General features: G+C 38.8%; 1 protein-coding gene across 10 annotated transcripts in view; it reads left to right on the top strand.

Annotated features, from left to right (window-relative positions):
- Nucleotides 1-11,629, top strand: part of LOC139750735 (uncharacterized) — a 29,077-nt gene extending 17,448 nt beyond the window's left edge. For 2 of the 10 annotated variants that reach the window (XM_071665422.1, XM_071665416.1), the window contains exons 8-14: nt 1,492-1,607; nt 2,295-2,402; nt 2,523-2,693; nt 3,270-3,416; nt 8,189-8,267; nt 10,238-10,397; nt 11,542-11,629. In XM_071665422.1, the coding sequence (XP_071521523.1) occupies nt 1,492-1,607; nt 2,295-2,402; nt 2,523-2,693; nt 3,270-3,416; nt 8,189-8,267; nt 10,238-10,397; nt 11,542-11,614 (854 nt within the window). In that variant the 3' untranslated portion in view covers nt 11,615-11,629. Of the gene's footprint in view, nt 1-1,491; nt 1,608-2,294; nt 2,403-2,522; nt 2,694-3,269; nt 3,453-8,185; nt 8,268-10,237; nt 10,990-11,541 lie in introns of those variants that run through there. The other 8 variants (XM_071665421.1, XM_071665415.1, XM_071665425.1 and 5 more) reach the window with 6 other exon arrangements.
- Nucleotides 11,630-15,771: the final 4,142 nt, after the last annotated feature.

Genomic DNA, 15,771 nt, shown 5'->3' on the forward strand with positions numbered 1-15,771 from the left:
TAGTAGTCCTGTCAGTGCTATATGGATGTGAGGCATGGGCCTAAAACAAAAAAATAAAGAGGTTCAGAAGAATGGGTTGGAAACAAAATGTTTGAGGATATTATGTGGTGTAAGGAGGGTTGATCAAATAAGAAATGTTAGAAATGATATGGCAAGAGAGAAGTGTGGTAGTAAGAGGAGTATGTATTTGAACTGAAGAGGATGTACTAAAATGGTTTGAATATAGGGAGAGGGAGAGGATGAGTGATGAAAGGATTGCTAAGTGGAGAAAACAAGGAAAAGTGGGAAACCAAGGAGGTAGTAGGATGGAGGGAAAAACGCTTTTTAGGCTCTTGGCCTGAACATGCTGGAGGGTCTAAGGCATGCAAAGGATCGAGTAAACTGGAAAAATTTGGTTTACAGATGATGTTCTGTCTGTGGGTTGAACCAGGTCGTGTGAAGGATGATGTTCTGTCTGTGGGTTGAACCAGGTCGTGTGAAGCTGTAGCGGAGAAACCACAGAAATGTCCGTGTGGCGTGATTGTGGATAGGGGGCTCTGGTTTTGGTACATGATACGTGACAGCTAGAGAGTAGATGTGAGTGAATGAGACCTTTTCTTCATCTGTTCTTAGCACTATCTTGCTGATGCAGGAAATGGCAAAAAAGTATGGAAAAAGAAAAGATATATACTTGTTCGCCATTCCCAGGAACAGACAAAGAATGTTCTTTTGCTCACATTCAGTCTTTAGTGGTCATGTATAATGCACCAAAACTAAGACCCCCCTATCCATAGCCAAGCTCCACAGACATTTCTGTGGTTTCTGCTGATTGTTTCATGTGACCTTCCTTCAGCTCGGTAACAGCACATTTCTCCAATTCGCTAGAACCTGTGCATGGCTCTTGCCTCCTACATGTTCAGGCCCCTATCACTCTTGAGTGTCTTTCACTCCAGCTGTACCATCACTTGCTAGAGCTCGGTCCTACCAGATTTTGATTTAATCAAATACCTATATAGGTATCTCTCTCTTTCCCAAAGGATTCATCACTCTTGTGATTGAGAGTGAGATTTAGTGATTCACAATGCTTTAAATTTTGTCAGTGTTTCTCATGATAGACCATAGAGCAGAAAACAACCTCATGCAATGAGCATCATATATGAATTGCAAGACCATGCTCCTCATAATTCATTGCATTCCCAGATTGTGAATTGTTAGTCACACACAATATTTGTGATCAGCTGTTAAATTGCAAACCACGCATCATGCATATCTATTTTTTTTAGTGGTAAAAAGTGAAGTTTACTGTGATTAGGCCTGTATTGTATTTTTTGAGCAGAATGGTGTATAGTCTTGTACAAAGAATTTACTTTCCCTCTATTATACAGCCATGATTAGCTAATATCATTGGTGTACCTTGATGTAGATGCAGGTTATAATAGGATTGATATGCATTCATTTTAAAAAGATAGTTTGTTCTCCATCGAAATTACAGGTATTATTGTATGCTTACAGAGCAAGTGAGGAAACTAGCCAGAAAAGAAAATGAACAGGCAGCCACAATAGATTCACTTGCACAGGAAAGAGATGACTTATCACTTAAGCTCAGCCTTACTGAAAACATCCTAAAAGTAGGTTAAGTAAAGTAAGAGGTTTTGCCACTATTTACATTGTCAGTATATTTATATAAGTAACATGTTCATGGTGTGTAAGAATTTTGGTTTGAGAGCAAATGACAGGCAGACTAAAAGATGGTAATTGAGTGATATTGAGCTTGAGAAGAGGCTTGTACATAATTTCTCGTTAACAAATTTATAATTAAGGTGTAATGGTGTTGACTTGAATGTACATTATTTTTCAGTGTTTCGGTTCACCTGGGTGTGACAAGAATCATTGCACCATTCACATCTTGTAAGATATTGTTATTGTCTTTATTTGTCATGTAAGAAACACAAGTAGCATGTTTGATAAGAGAAGTGTTGCATTGAGAAAGGATGGACATGATGAGTGAATGTTAATGAGTGAAAGAGAGGGTAAGTGCTGGTAGGAAATTTGTGCACAAGAACATGAGGGAAAAGTCATCAAATATAAGAGTGAATAAGAGTGAGAGGGAGCCTTCCATGTGAGTGGATGATTCCAAAACAAAAGAGAGATGGTCCATTATGGAAAAAAGAAGAGCACTAGAATTAGTTCAGAAGGGATGTGACTGTGATGAAAAGAAGCTTAATGAAGATGATGGTGAGAAAACAAACTAGAAGGAATTTAAGAACTTGAGTGGGAGAGAGATTAAGAGAATGATAGTGCATTATGTTTTTCAGGAATTGGAGAGCCAGAGAGCAGCTGCCTGTGAGGAAGGACAGCACAGCAGAGAGGATTTGCTGTGGAGACTTGGACAAAGCAATAAGGAGTTAGAGAGTGCCAAGAAGGTAGGACTGGTGGGAATTAAATCTTAGGTCTGATATTTTTACTGAGTTCATCTTTTTAAGCCATTATTAATCTGGTTTTGTTAATCTTTTATGTTAAACATTTATTTTTTACCTTTACAGCTTCTGAACTACAGGAAGCAGAAGTTGATGTCATTACACAAAGAGCTCATGGAACAAGACAAAAAGTACACAGATAAGCTTCATGCAGAAATTGAACAAGGGGAGAAACTAAGGGAAACTGTATGGCAGTTAGAGAAAGACTTGGAAAAGCACAAATTGACAGAAGATAAGGTAAATAGTTTTCACATCACTTTCAGGTTGTTAGATAGAGGTGATGGGGATGGAAGTTTTACCCTTTCCCTCCACCTACTCATGAATACAGGCTTCCATACAAATATGTACACCCTTGTGAGATGGGACCCCAAAAGAGCAGAACTTCCTCAGAGTACCACACAAATAGGTAAAGAGTCAGTAATGTGAAATGCAGGGCTTCTCACATTGTATAAACACGTATATGTTTGATTCCTTAAGAATCATAGTACTGGTACAAATGTAGAGGTTTTGGGCAAAGAAAGAAGGGTTTTGCCAAAGAACTTGAAGATTAGAGCAAAACTGTGAAGAGAAACAGTGAAAAGAGAATATTTACAGAGAGTCAAAGGTTCAGTTCATAGGAAACAATGAGAAGGTATGGATGGACAGATTGTTGGAGCATTTAAGAGATGCAAAATTGTGTTGTAATGGGATTATAGAAAAATTTTAGCAAAAGATTTTCGTTACCCTTTTCAGTAAAGAGATTGGATACTGGATATAAAGATATATATTATTGTTCAGAAGAGTACCTACCACCCATCATATTTCTCTCCCTAGATGAAAAGCAAGTTGGTGAGTGTAGAAGAGAAACAGAAGAGGACAGAGGAGCGCTTAGAAGTGGCCCTGGAGCAGGTGGCATTGCAGTTTGAGATGTCCTCTGTTATAACAGCTTTTTTATCATGCTTGAACACTGCTGTTCACCAGGTCAAACTGCATTAAATTTTGGTATATTGGTTAAAGGTACCATTGAATGTATATATGAAGATAACTTTAGTACAACTGTATATTTCCTCATTCAGATAACTTTTATGCCATTTTACATTTTCACTTCCTTTTCCCTCTTATCTCACCCTTGTGCATTTCTTATTTTTGTTCACCAGTTTAGTCATTCTTTATACATATGCTCTTCATGTACATATAATGTGTCCATTCAGTACTGTAGATTTTTTAACTGTTTCATACATTGAAATGTACCTCCCTCCATCATTCTTCATTAACAGCTGTACTAACTGCACTTTAACATAATAGGAAATTCATTTGAGTTTTTTGCCCTTTCCTAGGCACTTTAATCACAAATCTCAGTTTCTTTGTGGCAAATTAAGATGGTCTGCTTTACTCATTTCAGCAAAGCTTTTGAGTCCGTTGATCCTGCCAACACTCCTTGATTCTCCAGCATTTTGGATGACTTTCAAAGCTTTTAATCTCATTTGCAAGTGTATTAACCAAATACAGGTTGTGCACTTGATATTACTTGAGTCCATCCTCCCTCGTATCACTTTGTGGCACTAGCAATAACCTTGTTATTTAAATTGCTATGCATTTTTGCAGTTCTTTAAGAAGTATATGTGATTGAATTTTGTAATTACATGTTATCTACAGTACTATGCATTTTTACAGTTATTTAAGAGATATGTGTAATGAAATGATGGTTTATGAATACCTGTTTGTTACCTATTTGCACTTAATAGGGAGGGAATTTTACACTCGTGGGGCCCTTTCTCTTGAACACTTTACTATCATACAACCTCTAGAATTTATTTATGGTCTGCATTAACCATGCCTATGGTCAAGTTTGTCCCAATCATTCACCACTCCAATATTTCAAAGATATTTCTTTACATTCTTATTTACATGTTTTTTACTTTGATTTCATGTTATGTCTTTTGGTTCCTCTATCCCTGCATCTCTCAAAGTACTGTTCACCATCCAGTTTGTCAGTCTTTTTTAAAAACTTAAAGTTTGTGATCAGATCACTTGTCATTCCTGTATTCTGAGGTAGGTAAATTTAAAGCCTTTCCTTGTAGCCAGCTTTCTTAATTCTAGTGCCATCATTGTTGTCCTCCTCTGTACCTTCTCTTGGAGTTCTTTGTGCTTTTTTTAGGTATATTGACCAAAAACATGAGAAGCTTATTTTAACTTTGTTAGAAACAGTCAGTAGGAACATTAGGTAGGAGCCTCTTCAGACATTGTGCTAGAGTTGCCCTCTGACAGTGGCCTGTTAAGGGTGAATCACTAAAGGCTAAGAAGCAGCACGAGTTCACTAGTTATGGAGACTTTATTGATGTGGGCACCCCTTGAGGGACTTCCAGGTGGGAACAGGTGTTAGATATAGATAGATAGATAATATTCCTTTATCCACATGTTTTGATGACAGGTTAGGGACGATGTCAACTCCCAGGTCCCTTAAAGACAAAATCTTGAAGCTGAATTCCAGCTGGGAAATTATCATATTGAGGCCTTTCATTTTGTCCCATCCTTATACCTCATATTTGCTAGGGCTTAATTTCATCAACCACATTTCAAACCAACCTTGGACTCTTATTGGCTGATACAATCCTCTTCTTCTTTCACATCCCTCATACGTTATATTTTTTATTATTTTGCTTTGTTGCTGTCTCCCGCATTTGCGAGGTAGTGCAAGGAAACTGACGAAAGAAATGGCCCAACCCACCCCATACACATGTATATACATACTCGTCCACACACTCAAACATACATACCCATACATCTCAATGTACACGTATATATACAAACACGGACATATACATATATACACATGTACATAATTCATACTGTCTGCCTTTATTTATTCACCTCGCCACACATGGAATAACATCCCCCTCCCCCCTCATGTGTGCGAGGTAGCGCTAGGAAAAGACAACAAAGGCCCCATTCGTTCACACTCAGTCTCTAGCTGTCATGTAATAATGCCCGAAACCACAGCTCCCTTTCCACATCCAGGCCCCACAGAACTTTCCATGGTTTACCCCAGACTCTTTACATGCCCTGATTCAATCCATTGACAGCACGTCGACCCTGGTATACCACATCGATCCAATTCACTCTATTTCTTGCCCGCCTTTCACCCTCCTGCATGTTCAGGCCCTGATCACTCAAAATCTTTTTTACTCCATCTTTCCACCTCCAATTTGGTCTCCCACTTCTCCTCGTTCCCTCCACCTCTGACACATATATCCTCTAGGTCAATCTTTCCTTACTCATTCTCTCCATGTGCCCAAACCATTTCAAAACACCCTCTTCTGCTCTCTCAATCACGCTCTTTTTATTTCCGCAGATCTCTCTTACCCTTACATTACTTACTTGATCAAACCACCTCACACCACATATTGTCCTCAAACATCTCATTTCCAGCACATCCACCCTCCTGCGCATAACTCTATCCATAGCCCACACCTCGCAACCATACAACATTGTTGGAACCACTATTCCTTCAAACATACCCATTTTTGCTTTCCGAGATAATGTTCTCGACTTCCAAACATTCTTCAAGGCTCCCAGGATTTTCGCCCCCTCCCCCACCCTATGATTCACTTCTGCTTCCATGGTTCCATCTGCTGCCAGATCCACTCCCAGATATCTAAAACACTTTAATTCCTCCAGTTTTTCTCCACTCAAACTTACCTCCCAATTGACTTGACCCTCAACCCTACTGTACCTAATAACCTTGCTCTTATTCACATTTACTCTTAACTTTCTTCTTTCACACATTTTACCAAACTCAGTCACCAGTTTCTGCAGTTTCTCACATGAATCAGCCATGCTCCAGACAAGTCATTAATGTAGATCAAGAAGAGTAATGGTCCCAAAACCACACTGTGGCACTCTGCTGGTCACCTCAACCAATTTGGGAAAGGACACTCATCCTTTGTTCCCTCCCAGTGAGATAAACTATCCAAAGAAGGGGTTTCCCCCTAACTCCTGCTCGGCGATCCAGCTTCCTATGTGGTACAGTGTCAGATGCCTTCTGGCATTCCAGAAACAGACAGTCCATCAAGCCTTTCCTTTTGCCCAGGACTAAGCTCACGCTCTTGTAAAACTGAGAGGTTAGACCTCCTTTCCCTGAAACCATGCTGTCTCTCACTTAGGATATTTCTCCTCTTCGGAAAGTCATCCACTTGCTTCTTAAAAGTCTCCATAACCTTTCACACCACACTCATTAGGAAGAACAGTCTGTAATTCAGTGCATGTTCGGTCTCATTTCTTATATGTGGGTATCATGTTTGCCCTTTTCCATTCCTTTGGCACTATTACTATCTTCAGTGATATCATGAACAGTGGTTCAAATAGTCTATCAAGCATATCTGCACACCTCATTAGCACATGATGAAATTTCATTAGCATCATGAGCCTTGTATGGGTTGTCCTTTTAATATTTTCTTGATATCTTTTTTAGATATTAAGAGAAGGAAGGTCTTAAGAATGCAAGGTATGGGAGGAAACCTACTTAAAGCAGTGACGATTAGGTTTTTATTAAGGGTTTACGGTATGCGTATGAATAGGAAGAGAGGAGAGTGAATGGTTCCGAGCAAAGGTTGGTCTGCAGCAAGGGTGTGTGATGTGATCATGGTTGTATATTATATGTATGGATGAAGTGGGGGGGAGGTATGAACATATGAGAATTTTGAAAAGAGTGCCGAGTATGGAGTTAGTAGAGGATGAAAGTGCCTAGGAAGGCTCCTGTACAGCTCCTTTTAGTATGAGATGGCACTTGCTGTGTTGTTTATTATTGTGGAGCTGCATTCTGTTAGGATAATCTTCCCTGAAGATGGTCATTGCTTGCTATAGTCAATCAGTGGCTTCTGATAATATTTTTGATGCTAAAGTTTGAGTGAGTGGTATTTCAATTGTTACAGCCTCTTTCTCAGCTCATTATTATTCCAGCTACATGAAATTTTTTTTACGTAAGTCATCTCCCTGGGACTCGAGCAACTCCACCATGTCCAGTTCTTCCACTTTGTAGACCCAACTTGTTAGGGGTTCTCCACAGTGTTGAGCTGCATTGCTAGCACTATCTTCTGGATACTTCTGAGGTTTGGGAGAGTTTCAAGCTCAATTTTTTTTTTTAGATAACCTATCATAATAGACTGCATTACTTTGTAACGAGTCATACTAATTTTGTCAGTTGTTTTTGTGATATTATTGCCATGCCAGAATCCAGTATTGTTGGCTTATTTTCATTGTTTTCCAGATGAGGTGATAGAGGGTGCAATGTAACTGATGGGTTTTAAACGTAGCTATAACTCCTTGATCTACAAGTTGCAACAAATAAATAGATGTTGGTGGAGGAAAAATTATCTGAACATGTTGAGATAACTATGTAATGTCATCTATTGATGTACTTTTGCACATATTTTGAACATTTTTCTATTTTCTGCACATAGTATTTCATGATTTTTTTCCTTAAACAGCAAAGCTGAGGATTTCTCTTCCTTTTCTTTCCCTCTTCTTGTAACCTTTTCACCTTTTAAGGGTCAAGTTTACAAACTCTTATTAAACTGGAAATAATCTCTTCATACTCTATTTTTCATTCATCCAAGATAGCTACAGTTAGTTGGGCATGGTATTCTTGTGCCATGTCAGGTGATATATATAAAACAAAAAAAATTCATATAAGCATTGCATATATCTGCATCCATGCTGGAACAGAAATTTACATTATATCTTGGTTTCAGCAGGTGAAGGACTTTGTGACAGTCTCCCGACAGATCAGTCAGGGTCATTCCCCAGACATCTCTTTACTCCTCAAGCTCTCAGGTTAGTTTTTACAGTAGTGAGTGTGTTAACCATGCACCCAAATAGCACTGTGGGTGATTTATTGTCTTATCTGTAGCATGGCATGCACTTAGTGAGAATACTCTTACCATTATCATTCATCTGTCAGTGGTAGTCACAATTTAACATACCATTTAACTTTGTAAGTTTAAACTTCTGTATTAGGGACTCTTGAAACTTTGTTTCCCGGGATCTAATCCATATCTTTTTCATAACTTTTTTAAGTGCGTACTTTTCCATTTCCCCCTTATGATCAAGTTTGGTTTAATGTTTGATGTAAGTTCTGGTAAGGATACAGATTGCTTCATGACTTTTCAGGTTGGAGATGGAAGAAGAATCAATAAACAATTTTTTTTATACGAAAAGCAAGGAGATAAATTGATGCCCCAGTTATGCAAAGTGGATTCTTGATACTTCTGTGGTCAGTGTTAACTTGAGATACAATTTTCTGAATTTTAATAAAGAAAGCTTGTCACAAGAGTTCAGTCTTGTTTAGGAAAGATCACCAAGCTTTCACAGAGTACCCAGCACTCAATAGAAACTGTATTTCATAGGCTTGCCAATACATCCGCAAAGTGCAGTGAAGCCAACTTGGGATTTTTTTCGTACAAGGGCATCAGAGTTTACTTTCTATTAAGTCTGGATGATGATTATTAAGATTGAAATCCTGAAAGTAACCCTAAGAGTGAAGAAACATCTTACTAGTTTAATATGAAGTAATGACATGCTTTTTTTCGAAAACCAAAGTACTTGGGTGACCAAAGTACTTGGGTGATATGTTTAAGTGATCACAAGTATGGGCATTGTGTTAAACAAACAGAAGATAAGAGTTCAGGCTTTCTGTCCATCTGTTTTTTAGAAATTTAGAAACCCCTACTCCCATGCCCTTTAGTTATCTTTCTTACACTAACATTGAAACTGCAATCAAGGATGAAGAAAATAAAAAGTTCATTTTAGTGATGATTGTTAGTTTGTAGAATATTTGAAGACTGCATGTACTCCTCTGTATAGAATCAGTATACATATTTTCCAAAAGACATAGCACTTCAAAGTATTTGCTTAAGCACCAAAATCTGCTGATGCAAAATATATTCATGATATTATTCAGGTTATCCCTGGGGATAGGGGAGAAAGAATACTTCCCACGTATTCCCTGCGTGTCGTAGAAGGCAACCAAAAGGGAAGGGAACGGGGAGCTGGAAATCCTCCTCTCTCTCTTTTTTTTTTAATTTTCCAAAAGAAGGAACAGAGAAGGGGACCAGGTGAGGATATTCCCTCAAAGGCCCAGTCCTCTGTTCTTGATGCTACCTTGCAATCACGGGAAATGGCGAATAGTATGAAAAAAAAAATTATTCAGTTATGGGAATCTTCATTCTATAGCCCAGTTTGGTTACTGCTTTATTCCTTTAGTCTGCCAATGCCTTTAAAAGTAGGAGTACCTTGTAAAGACTTTTTATATTGTATGGAACAAAACTGTGAAAAATTATTGCCTGTATTCAGTCTGAAAACAGTGATGTCCATTACAAAAACTACTCGTTTTGTGTGGCTTGAAGGGTGAATGGAGCTACAGGTCCAGCGAGTCTGCTTACTTTAAAAAGTGAAGGATGAGGAAGTACCTTTGGTGAAGTAGACTAAACTTCATCATACTGGACATCTTTGAGAATTTTAGTAAAGTGACTGTTAGGCCATCTTATTCTGTAGTGGTAGGATTAAAGTTTATCAATCTTTAAGTCAAGGATTTTATCTTGCAAAATACTAGGTAGATTTGGTGAAACCAGCTTTTCATATCAACATTATTAGTCTTGCACTTATACAGTGTTAGGGCCCAGAATTGGGTATTATTTTAGCAGATTCTTTGAAGACATTTGATATTTCTGTTGTATAGTCATTTATTATTTAGATGCCACATTTAGTCCTCTTTTGAAAAATAAACAGCATATTGCTCTTTTCAGAGTCTACAGATGAATATGAAAGTGGAAGCCTAACTTTGGAAGACTTAACATCGAAGTTTACAGAATTGCAAGGATTAACAAAAGAACTGGAAGATGTTAGAACACAACTACAAGAGCAGTATGCACATCAGCTAGCTAAAGATGTGACTTGTGCACAGATGTGAGTCGTTAACAATCATTGAAAGGTTGATGTAAATATTATCATGTTTAAAGAATGATAGGCAATAATGAGAAATACTCATTGATAAGTGTTAATAAACTGTGCAGTCTGGACAATAGACAATAACCACTATTATTTTCGTTTTTGCATATTTGTGATGGATTAGATGTTTTTTGTTTATGTGACTTGGTATCTTGGGCTACAGAATGTATCTGTTGTGCATGAAGCTGCTCTATCTCTTGTGCCAAATAATGTTTTCATAATTTGGCCTCTTATCTTGGAGGCAGTGTTTTCCTGTTCAAGAAGTTCTATTACGGTTGCATATCCCTTGCTTGCATCATCAAGATCCATGTTGCTTGCATTCACATTCACATGTTTCCAACACAGCAGTAGTGATGATGTTCTCAGCCGCAACCAGATGCTGCCGAGTTTGACCAGCTTAGAGTTCTGATCTTAATTCATTGCGTGAAACTGTGTGGAAAAGTAGCTTGTACCGTGTTTGTAACCTGTAGATATGAGTTTTCAAACCATGCATCACTTCCCCTTTTAGTACATACATGGATGACTTTAAATAAATGAGAAATTCTTTAAAGGCTCTTATCATTATGTACATTTATTTTTCTGAATTTACCACTCAAAAATGCCTAATCTATAGCTGTGGCAAAACTAATGGATTAACTTTGCACTGTAAATTGTGAAACCTTGTAGCATTTTTTTTCCTACAATGGCATCAGAATTTACTTTCTGTTGTCTGGATAATGATTAATTGATTGAAATCCTGAAAGTAACCCTCAGAAAGAAGAAACATCTTGTTAATATGAAATAATGACATGCTTTTTTTTAAGAACCAGAGTCCTTGGGTGTTATGCATTCTTTTAAAAGAATGACAGAATTAAAAGGATGTGAAACACAATAGACACCTTAGCTGAAGAATGCACTAAATAACATAAGTTGTCCTCCTTAACACTTTCAAATTAATCATACAAGTGTGTTCCAGTTGTTTATTATACATTGTGGGAGAGGAGCTGGAGGGATAATGAAAGTTGCATGAATTTGCAAATCAACTCTGAATGCAGAGCCATGTTTTGGCTCCTTTTCATAAAAGACACTTCCTTCTCCAAGTCCCTTCTTTTTTCTTTACAAGGCCTCTGCAATCAGCTACAACCAACAGTTGGGATCATAAATCACAAAGTGCAGTACGTGTGCAGGGAGCATGAGAATTGAGCAGTAAGTGCTTGGAGCCTTCACTTTGGCAGTTGCATGATGGTTGTGAAAGGTTTTGGGATATGATTAGTGTCTGTAGTGTTGCAAGGATGAATGATGTCCTGAGCAGACTGGAAAGTATGACTTACTTGTTTGGAGAATGCAGCTTCTTAAGGGTCATTATTTTAGACGAGTATTGAGTGCAGTTTTTAAGTGTTTGTTGGGATATTCGGGTGAGGCAAGACTTGAATTTATATATCTCGGAGCTGTCTTAGTTTAGTGTAGTGATATGAAAGGAGAGAGTAATACAGGGTAGAAGTCATTGGGTCCATAAATAGAATAACTAATGAAGGGTAGAGGTGTAAGTATGGAAGTGAAGAGGGAATTAAGGGACAGCATAGTTTCCCAACCCTGACCTGTGCACCTGAAACATGGACATGGAAAAAGGCAGATGTCAAGAATCCAGGCTGTGGAAATTGGTTATTTGAGAAGAGTAAGTGGTGTGACTGGAAAGAAGGAAACGAGAGTATGAGAGATGTGGTATGGCAGGGAAAGCAAAGGGAGTGAATTGTGATGGTAGAATGGGAGAAATGAAATACGTTGAGGTGGTTTGGGCACGTGGAAAGACTGCAAGTCTAGGAGTTTAAAGGGAGAGCTTATGATAGTACAATTAAAGAGGTTGGTGTGAGTGGAAGACCACCTAAAATATGGGCAAAGAATGTGATGAATGGTGTATGCTAAGGAGGCACATATGGACAGGGATAAGTTGAGACTTTTGCCATCGCCCCCCTTGATGGGAGTTCCCAGAGGGAACAGGCGTCGGATATATAGATAGATAGATAGGATGCGTTTTACATACTGGGGGTGAAGGAATCTGAGTAAAGGGTGAGGCAAGGGTAAACTTTTTACTTGTACTCGAGGATTAGCTGGAAAGATTTAGCAGTTATGTGGTACAGAGTTCTAAGCACATTGAAGTGTGGATTGTACTGGTACATTGAAGTGTGGATTGTACTGGTAGGAGGATCAGTGTATTTGAATCTGTGGCTAGGAAGCCAGTGATTTTTGAGTGCACTAGTTTTGTTTGGTTGAAGCTTTATTATATTTACTTTTGAAAGGATGGAAGACCAGGCACATGAAGCATACAGTGGAGCTGATGTTTGCAAAGGATGTTTGATTCTTTTTCTTGCCCGAAGTTAGTGCCAGTTAATGTTCTGAGGGCATTTCATGTGGGAGTTGATTTTATTGTTACGTGATTGTCGTTTTGTACATGCTAGATCAGTTCTTTTGTTCACTAACAGACTGTCTATTTAAAGTGATTAGAGGAGGTTTAATGTGTTTGAAGTTGAAGTGTGAGTGAAGTCTTCTGTATAGATGCAAACACTTCTGGGTGAGCCTTAATTTCCAATGCATTTCATAAATTTCCAAAATATTTCAAATCACTCAACCTCACTATATTTCTTCAAAAAATAGCAAAAACTAAAAAAAAATAATCCAGAGAACTCTCCTCAAGCTCTTTCACAATGTTGTGATAGTTTGGAATTCCAATCTTTTTACACTTCTAACAATATCTTTTTCAAAATCTTGTAAACCATTAAAAATGACTTCTATCACAACCTGCACCTTCAGACACATCTGTGGCAGCCTATAATTCCCATTATGGATTCCTACACACCACTTAAACTACCATGTACCTTCATAAAGGTGGCTAGACAAATGCAATGATTTTTTTCTCAACCCTGTTGGCATTTCAAAATCCAAGGAAAAAATTAAACCTGCAAAATCAATTTATGAATGCTTTGCACTAAAACATTTGCTTTCTTACAGCTGAGCATATGTGATGAAAGTATCTTCTGATATTACCATTTTTTGCTATTTCTGGAAGCAACTTCACATGTTATATTGATTAGTTTTGAAGTGACCAACAATAAACATTGCAACATTTGGATGCTTACCTCATGTAGGTTCTAATCCTTCATATCTACAAATTCCTTCCAAAGTTAGAGAAATTTGGGTTGTGCATATAAAATGTAACTTCTATTACTGGTTGTAAATTTTGCCTCAAGCAAAATGTTGCCATTTCAAGAATTGGTGTTTTTATACAAGGTAAAACACTCCCAGTTTAAGAGGACATTAAGATATCAACTGCCTTTTAAATGTTAATTTCTCTTGGGTGCCCTTTTTTTGTTCTGGTTTATTTCATTCGATTTCTAGTCCTACACTAATATTTATATTCATTTATTATACTTTATCGCTGTCTCCCGCATTAGCGAGGCAGCACAAGGAAACACAAAATAGCCCAACCCACCCACACACACAAATATATATATTTTTTTTATTTTTTTTTTCGGTCTCCCGCGTTAGCGAGGTAGCGCAAGGAAACAGACGAAAGAATGGCCCAACCCACCCACATACACATGTATATACATACATGTCCACCCATGCACAATATACATACCTATACATCTCAATGTACACATATATATACACACACAGACATATACATATATACACATGTACATAATTCATACTGTCTGCCTTTATTTGTTCCCATCGCCACCTCGCCACACATGGAATAACAACCCCCTCCCCCCTCATGTGTGCGAGGTAGCGCTAGGAAAAACACCAAAGGCCCCATTCGTTCACACTCAGTCTCTAGCTGTCATGTAATAATGCACCGAAACCACAGCTCCCTTTCCACATCCAGGCCCCACACACTTTGCATGGTTTACCCCAGATGCTTCACATGCCCTGGTTCAATCCATTGACAGCACGTCGACCCCGGTATACCACATCGTTCCAATGCACTCTATTCCTTGCATGCCTTTCACCCTCCTGCATGTTCAGGCCCCGATCACTCAAAATCTTTTTCACTCCATCTTTCCACCTCCAATTTGGTCTCCCTCTTCTCCTCGTTCCCTCCACCTCCGACACATATATCCTCTTGGTCAATCTTTCCTCACTCATTCTCTCCATGTGCCCAAACCACTTCAAAACACCCTCTTCTGCTCTCTCAACCACGCTCTTTTTATTTCCACACATCTCTCTTACCCTTACGTTACTCACTCGATCAAACCACCTCACACCACACATTGTCCTCAAACATCTCATTTCCAGCACATCCATCCTCCTAAAGCACAACTCTATCCATAGCCCACGCCTCGCAACCATACAACATTGTTGGAACCACTATTCCTTCAAACATACCCATTTTTGCTTTCCGAGATAATGTTCTCGACTTCCAAACATTCTTCAAGGCTCCCAGAATTTTCGCCCCCTCCCCCACCCTATGATTAACTTCCGCTGCCAGATCCACTCCCAGATATCTAAAACACTTCACTTCCTCCAGCTTTTCTCCATTCAAACTTACCTCCCAATTTACTTGACCCTCAACCCTACTGTACCTAATAACCTTGCTCTTATTCACATTTACTCTTAACTTTCTTCTTCCACACACTTTACCAAACTCAGTCACCAGCTTCTGCAGTTTCTCACATGAATCAGCCACCAGCGCTGTATCATCAGCGAACAACAACTGACTCACTTCCCAAGCTCTCTCATCCCCAACAGACTTCATACTTGCCCCTCTTTCCAAAACTCTTGCATTTACCTCCCTAACAACCCCATCCATAAACATATATATATATATATATATACACACACACACATATACATACCTATAAACCTCAACGAATACATATATATACACACACACAAATATACATATATACACATGTACGCAATTCATAGTCTGCCCTTATTCATTCCCGTCGCCACCTTGCCACACATGAAATGACAACCCCCCTCCCCCCACATGTGTGCAGGGTAGTACTAGGAAAAGACAACACAGGCCTCATTCGTTCACACTCGATCTCTAGCTGTCATGTACAACGCACCGAAACCACAGTTCCCTTTCCATATCCAGGCCCCACAAAACTTTCCATGGTTTACCCCAGATGCTTCACATGCCCTGATTCAATCCATTGACAGCACGCCCACCCCAATATACAACATCGTTCCAATTAACTCTATTCCTTGCACACCTTTCACCCTCCTGCATGTTCAGGCCCCGATCACTCAAAATCCTTTCCACCTCCAATTTGGTCTCCCACTTCTCATTCCCTCCACTTCTGACACCTATATCCTCTTTGTCAATCTTTCCTCACTCATTCTC

The sequence above is a fragment of the Panulirus ornatus genome, chromosome 10, assembly GCF_036320965.1.
Source record: "Panulirus ornatus isolate Po-2019 chromosome 10, ASM3632096v1, whole genome shotgun sequence".
NCBI classification, from domain to species: domain Eukaryota; kingdom Metazoa; phylum Arthropoda; class Malacostraca; order Decapoda; family Palinuridae; genus Panulirus; species Panulirus ornatus.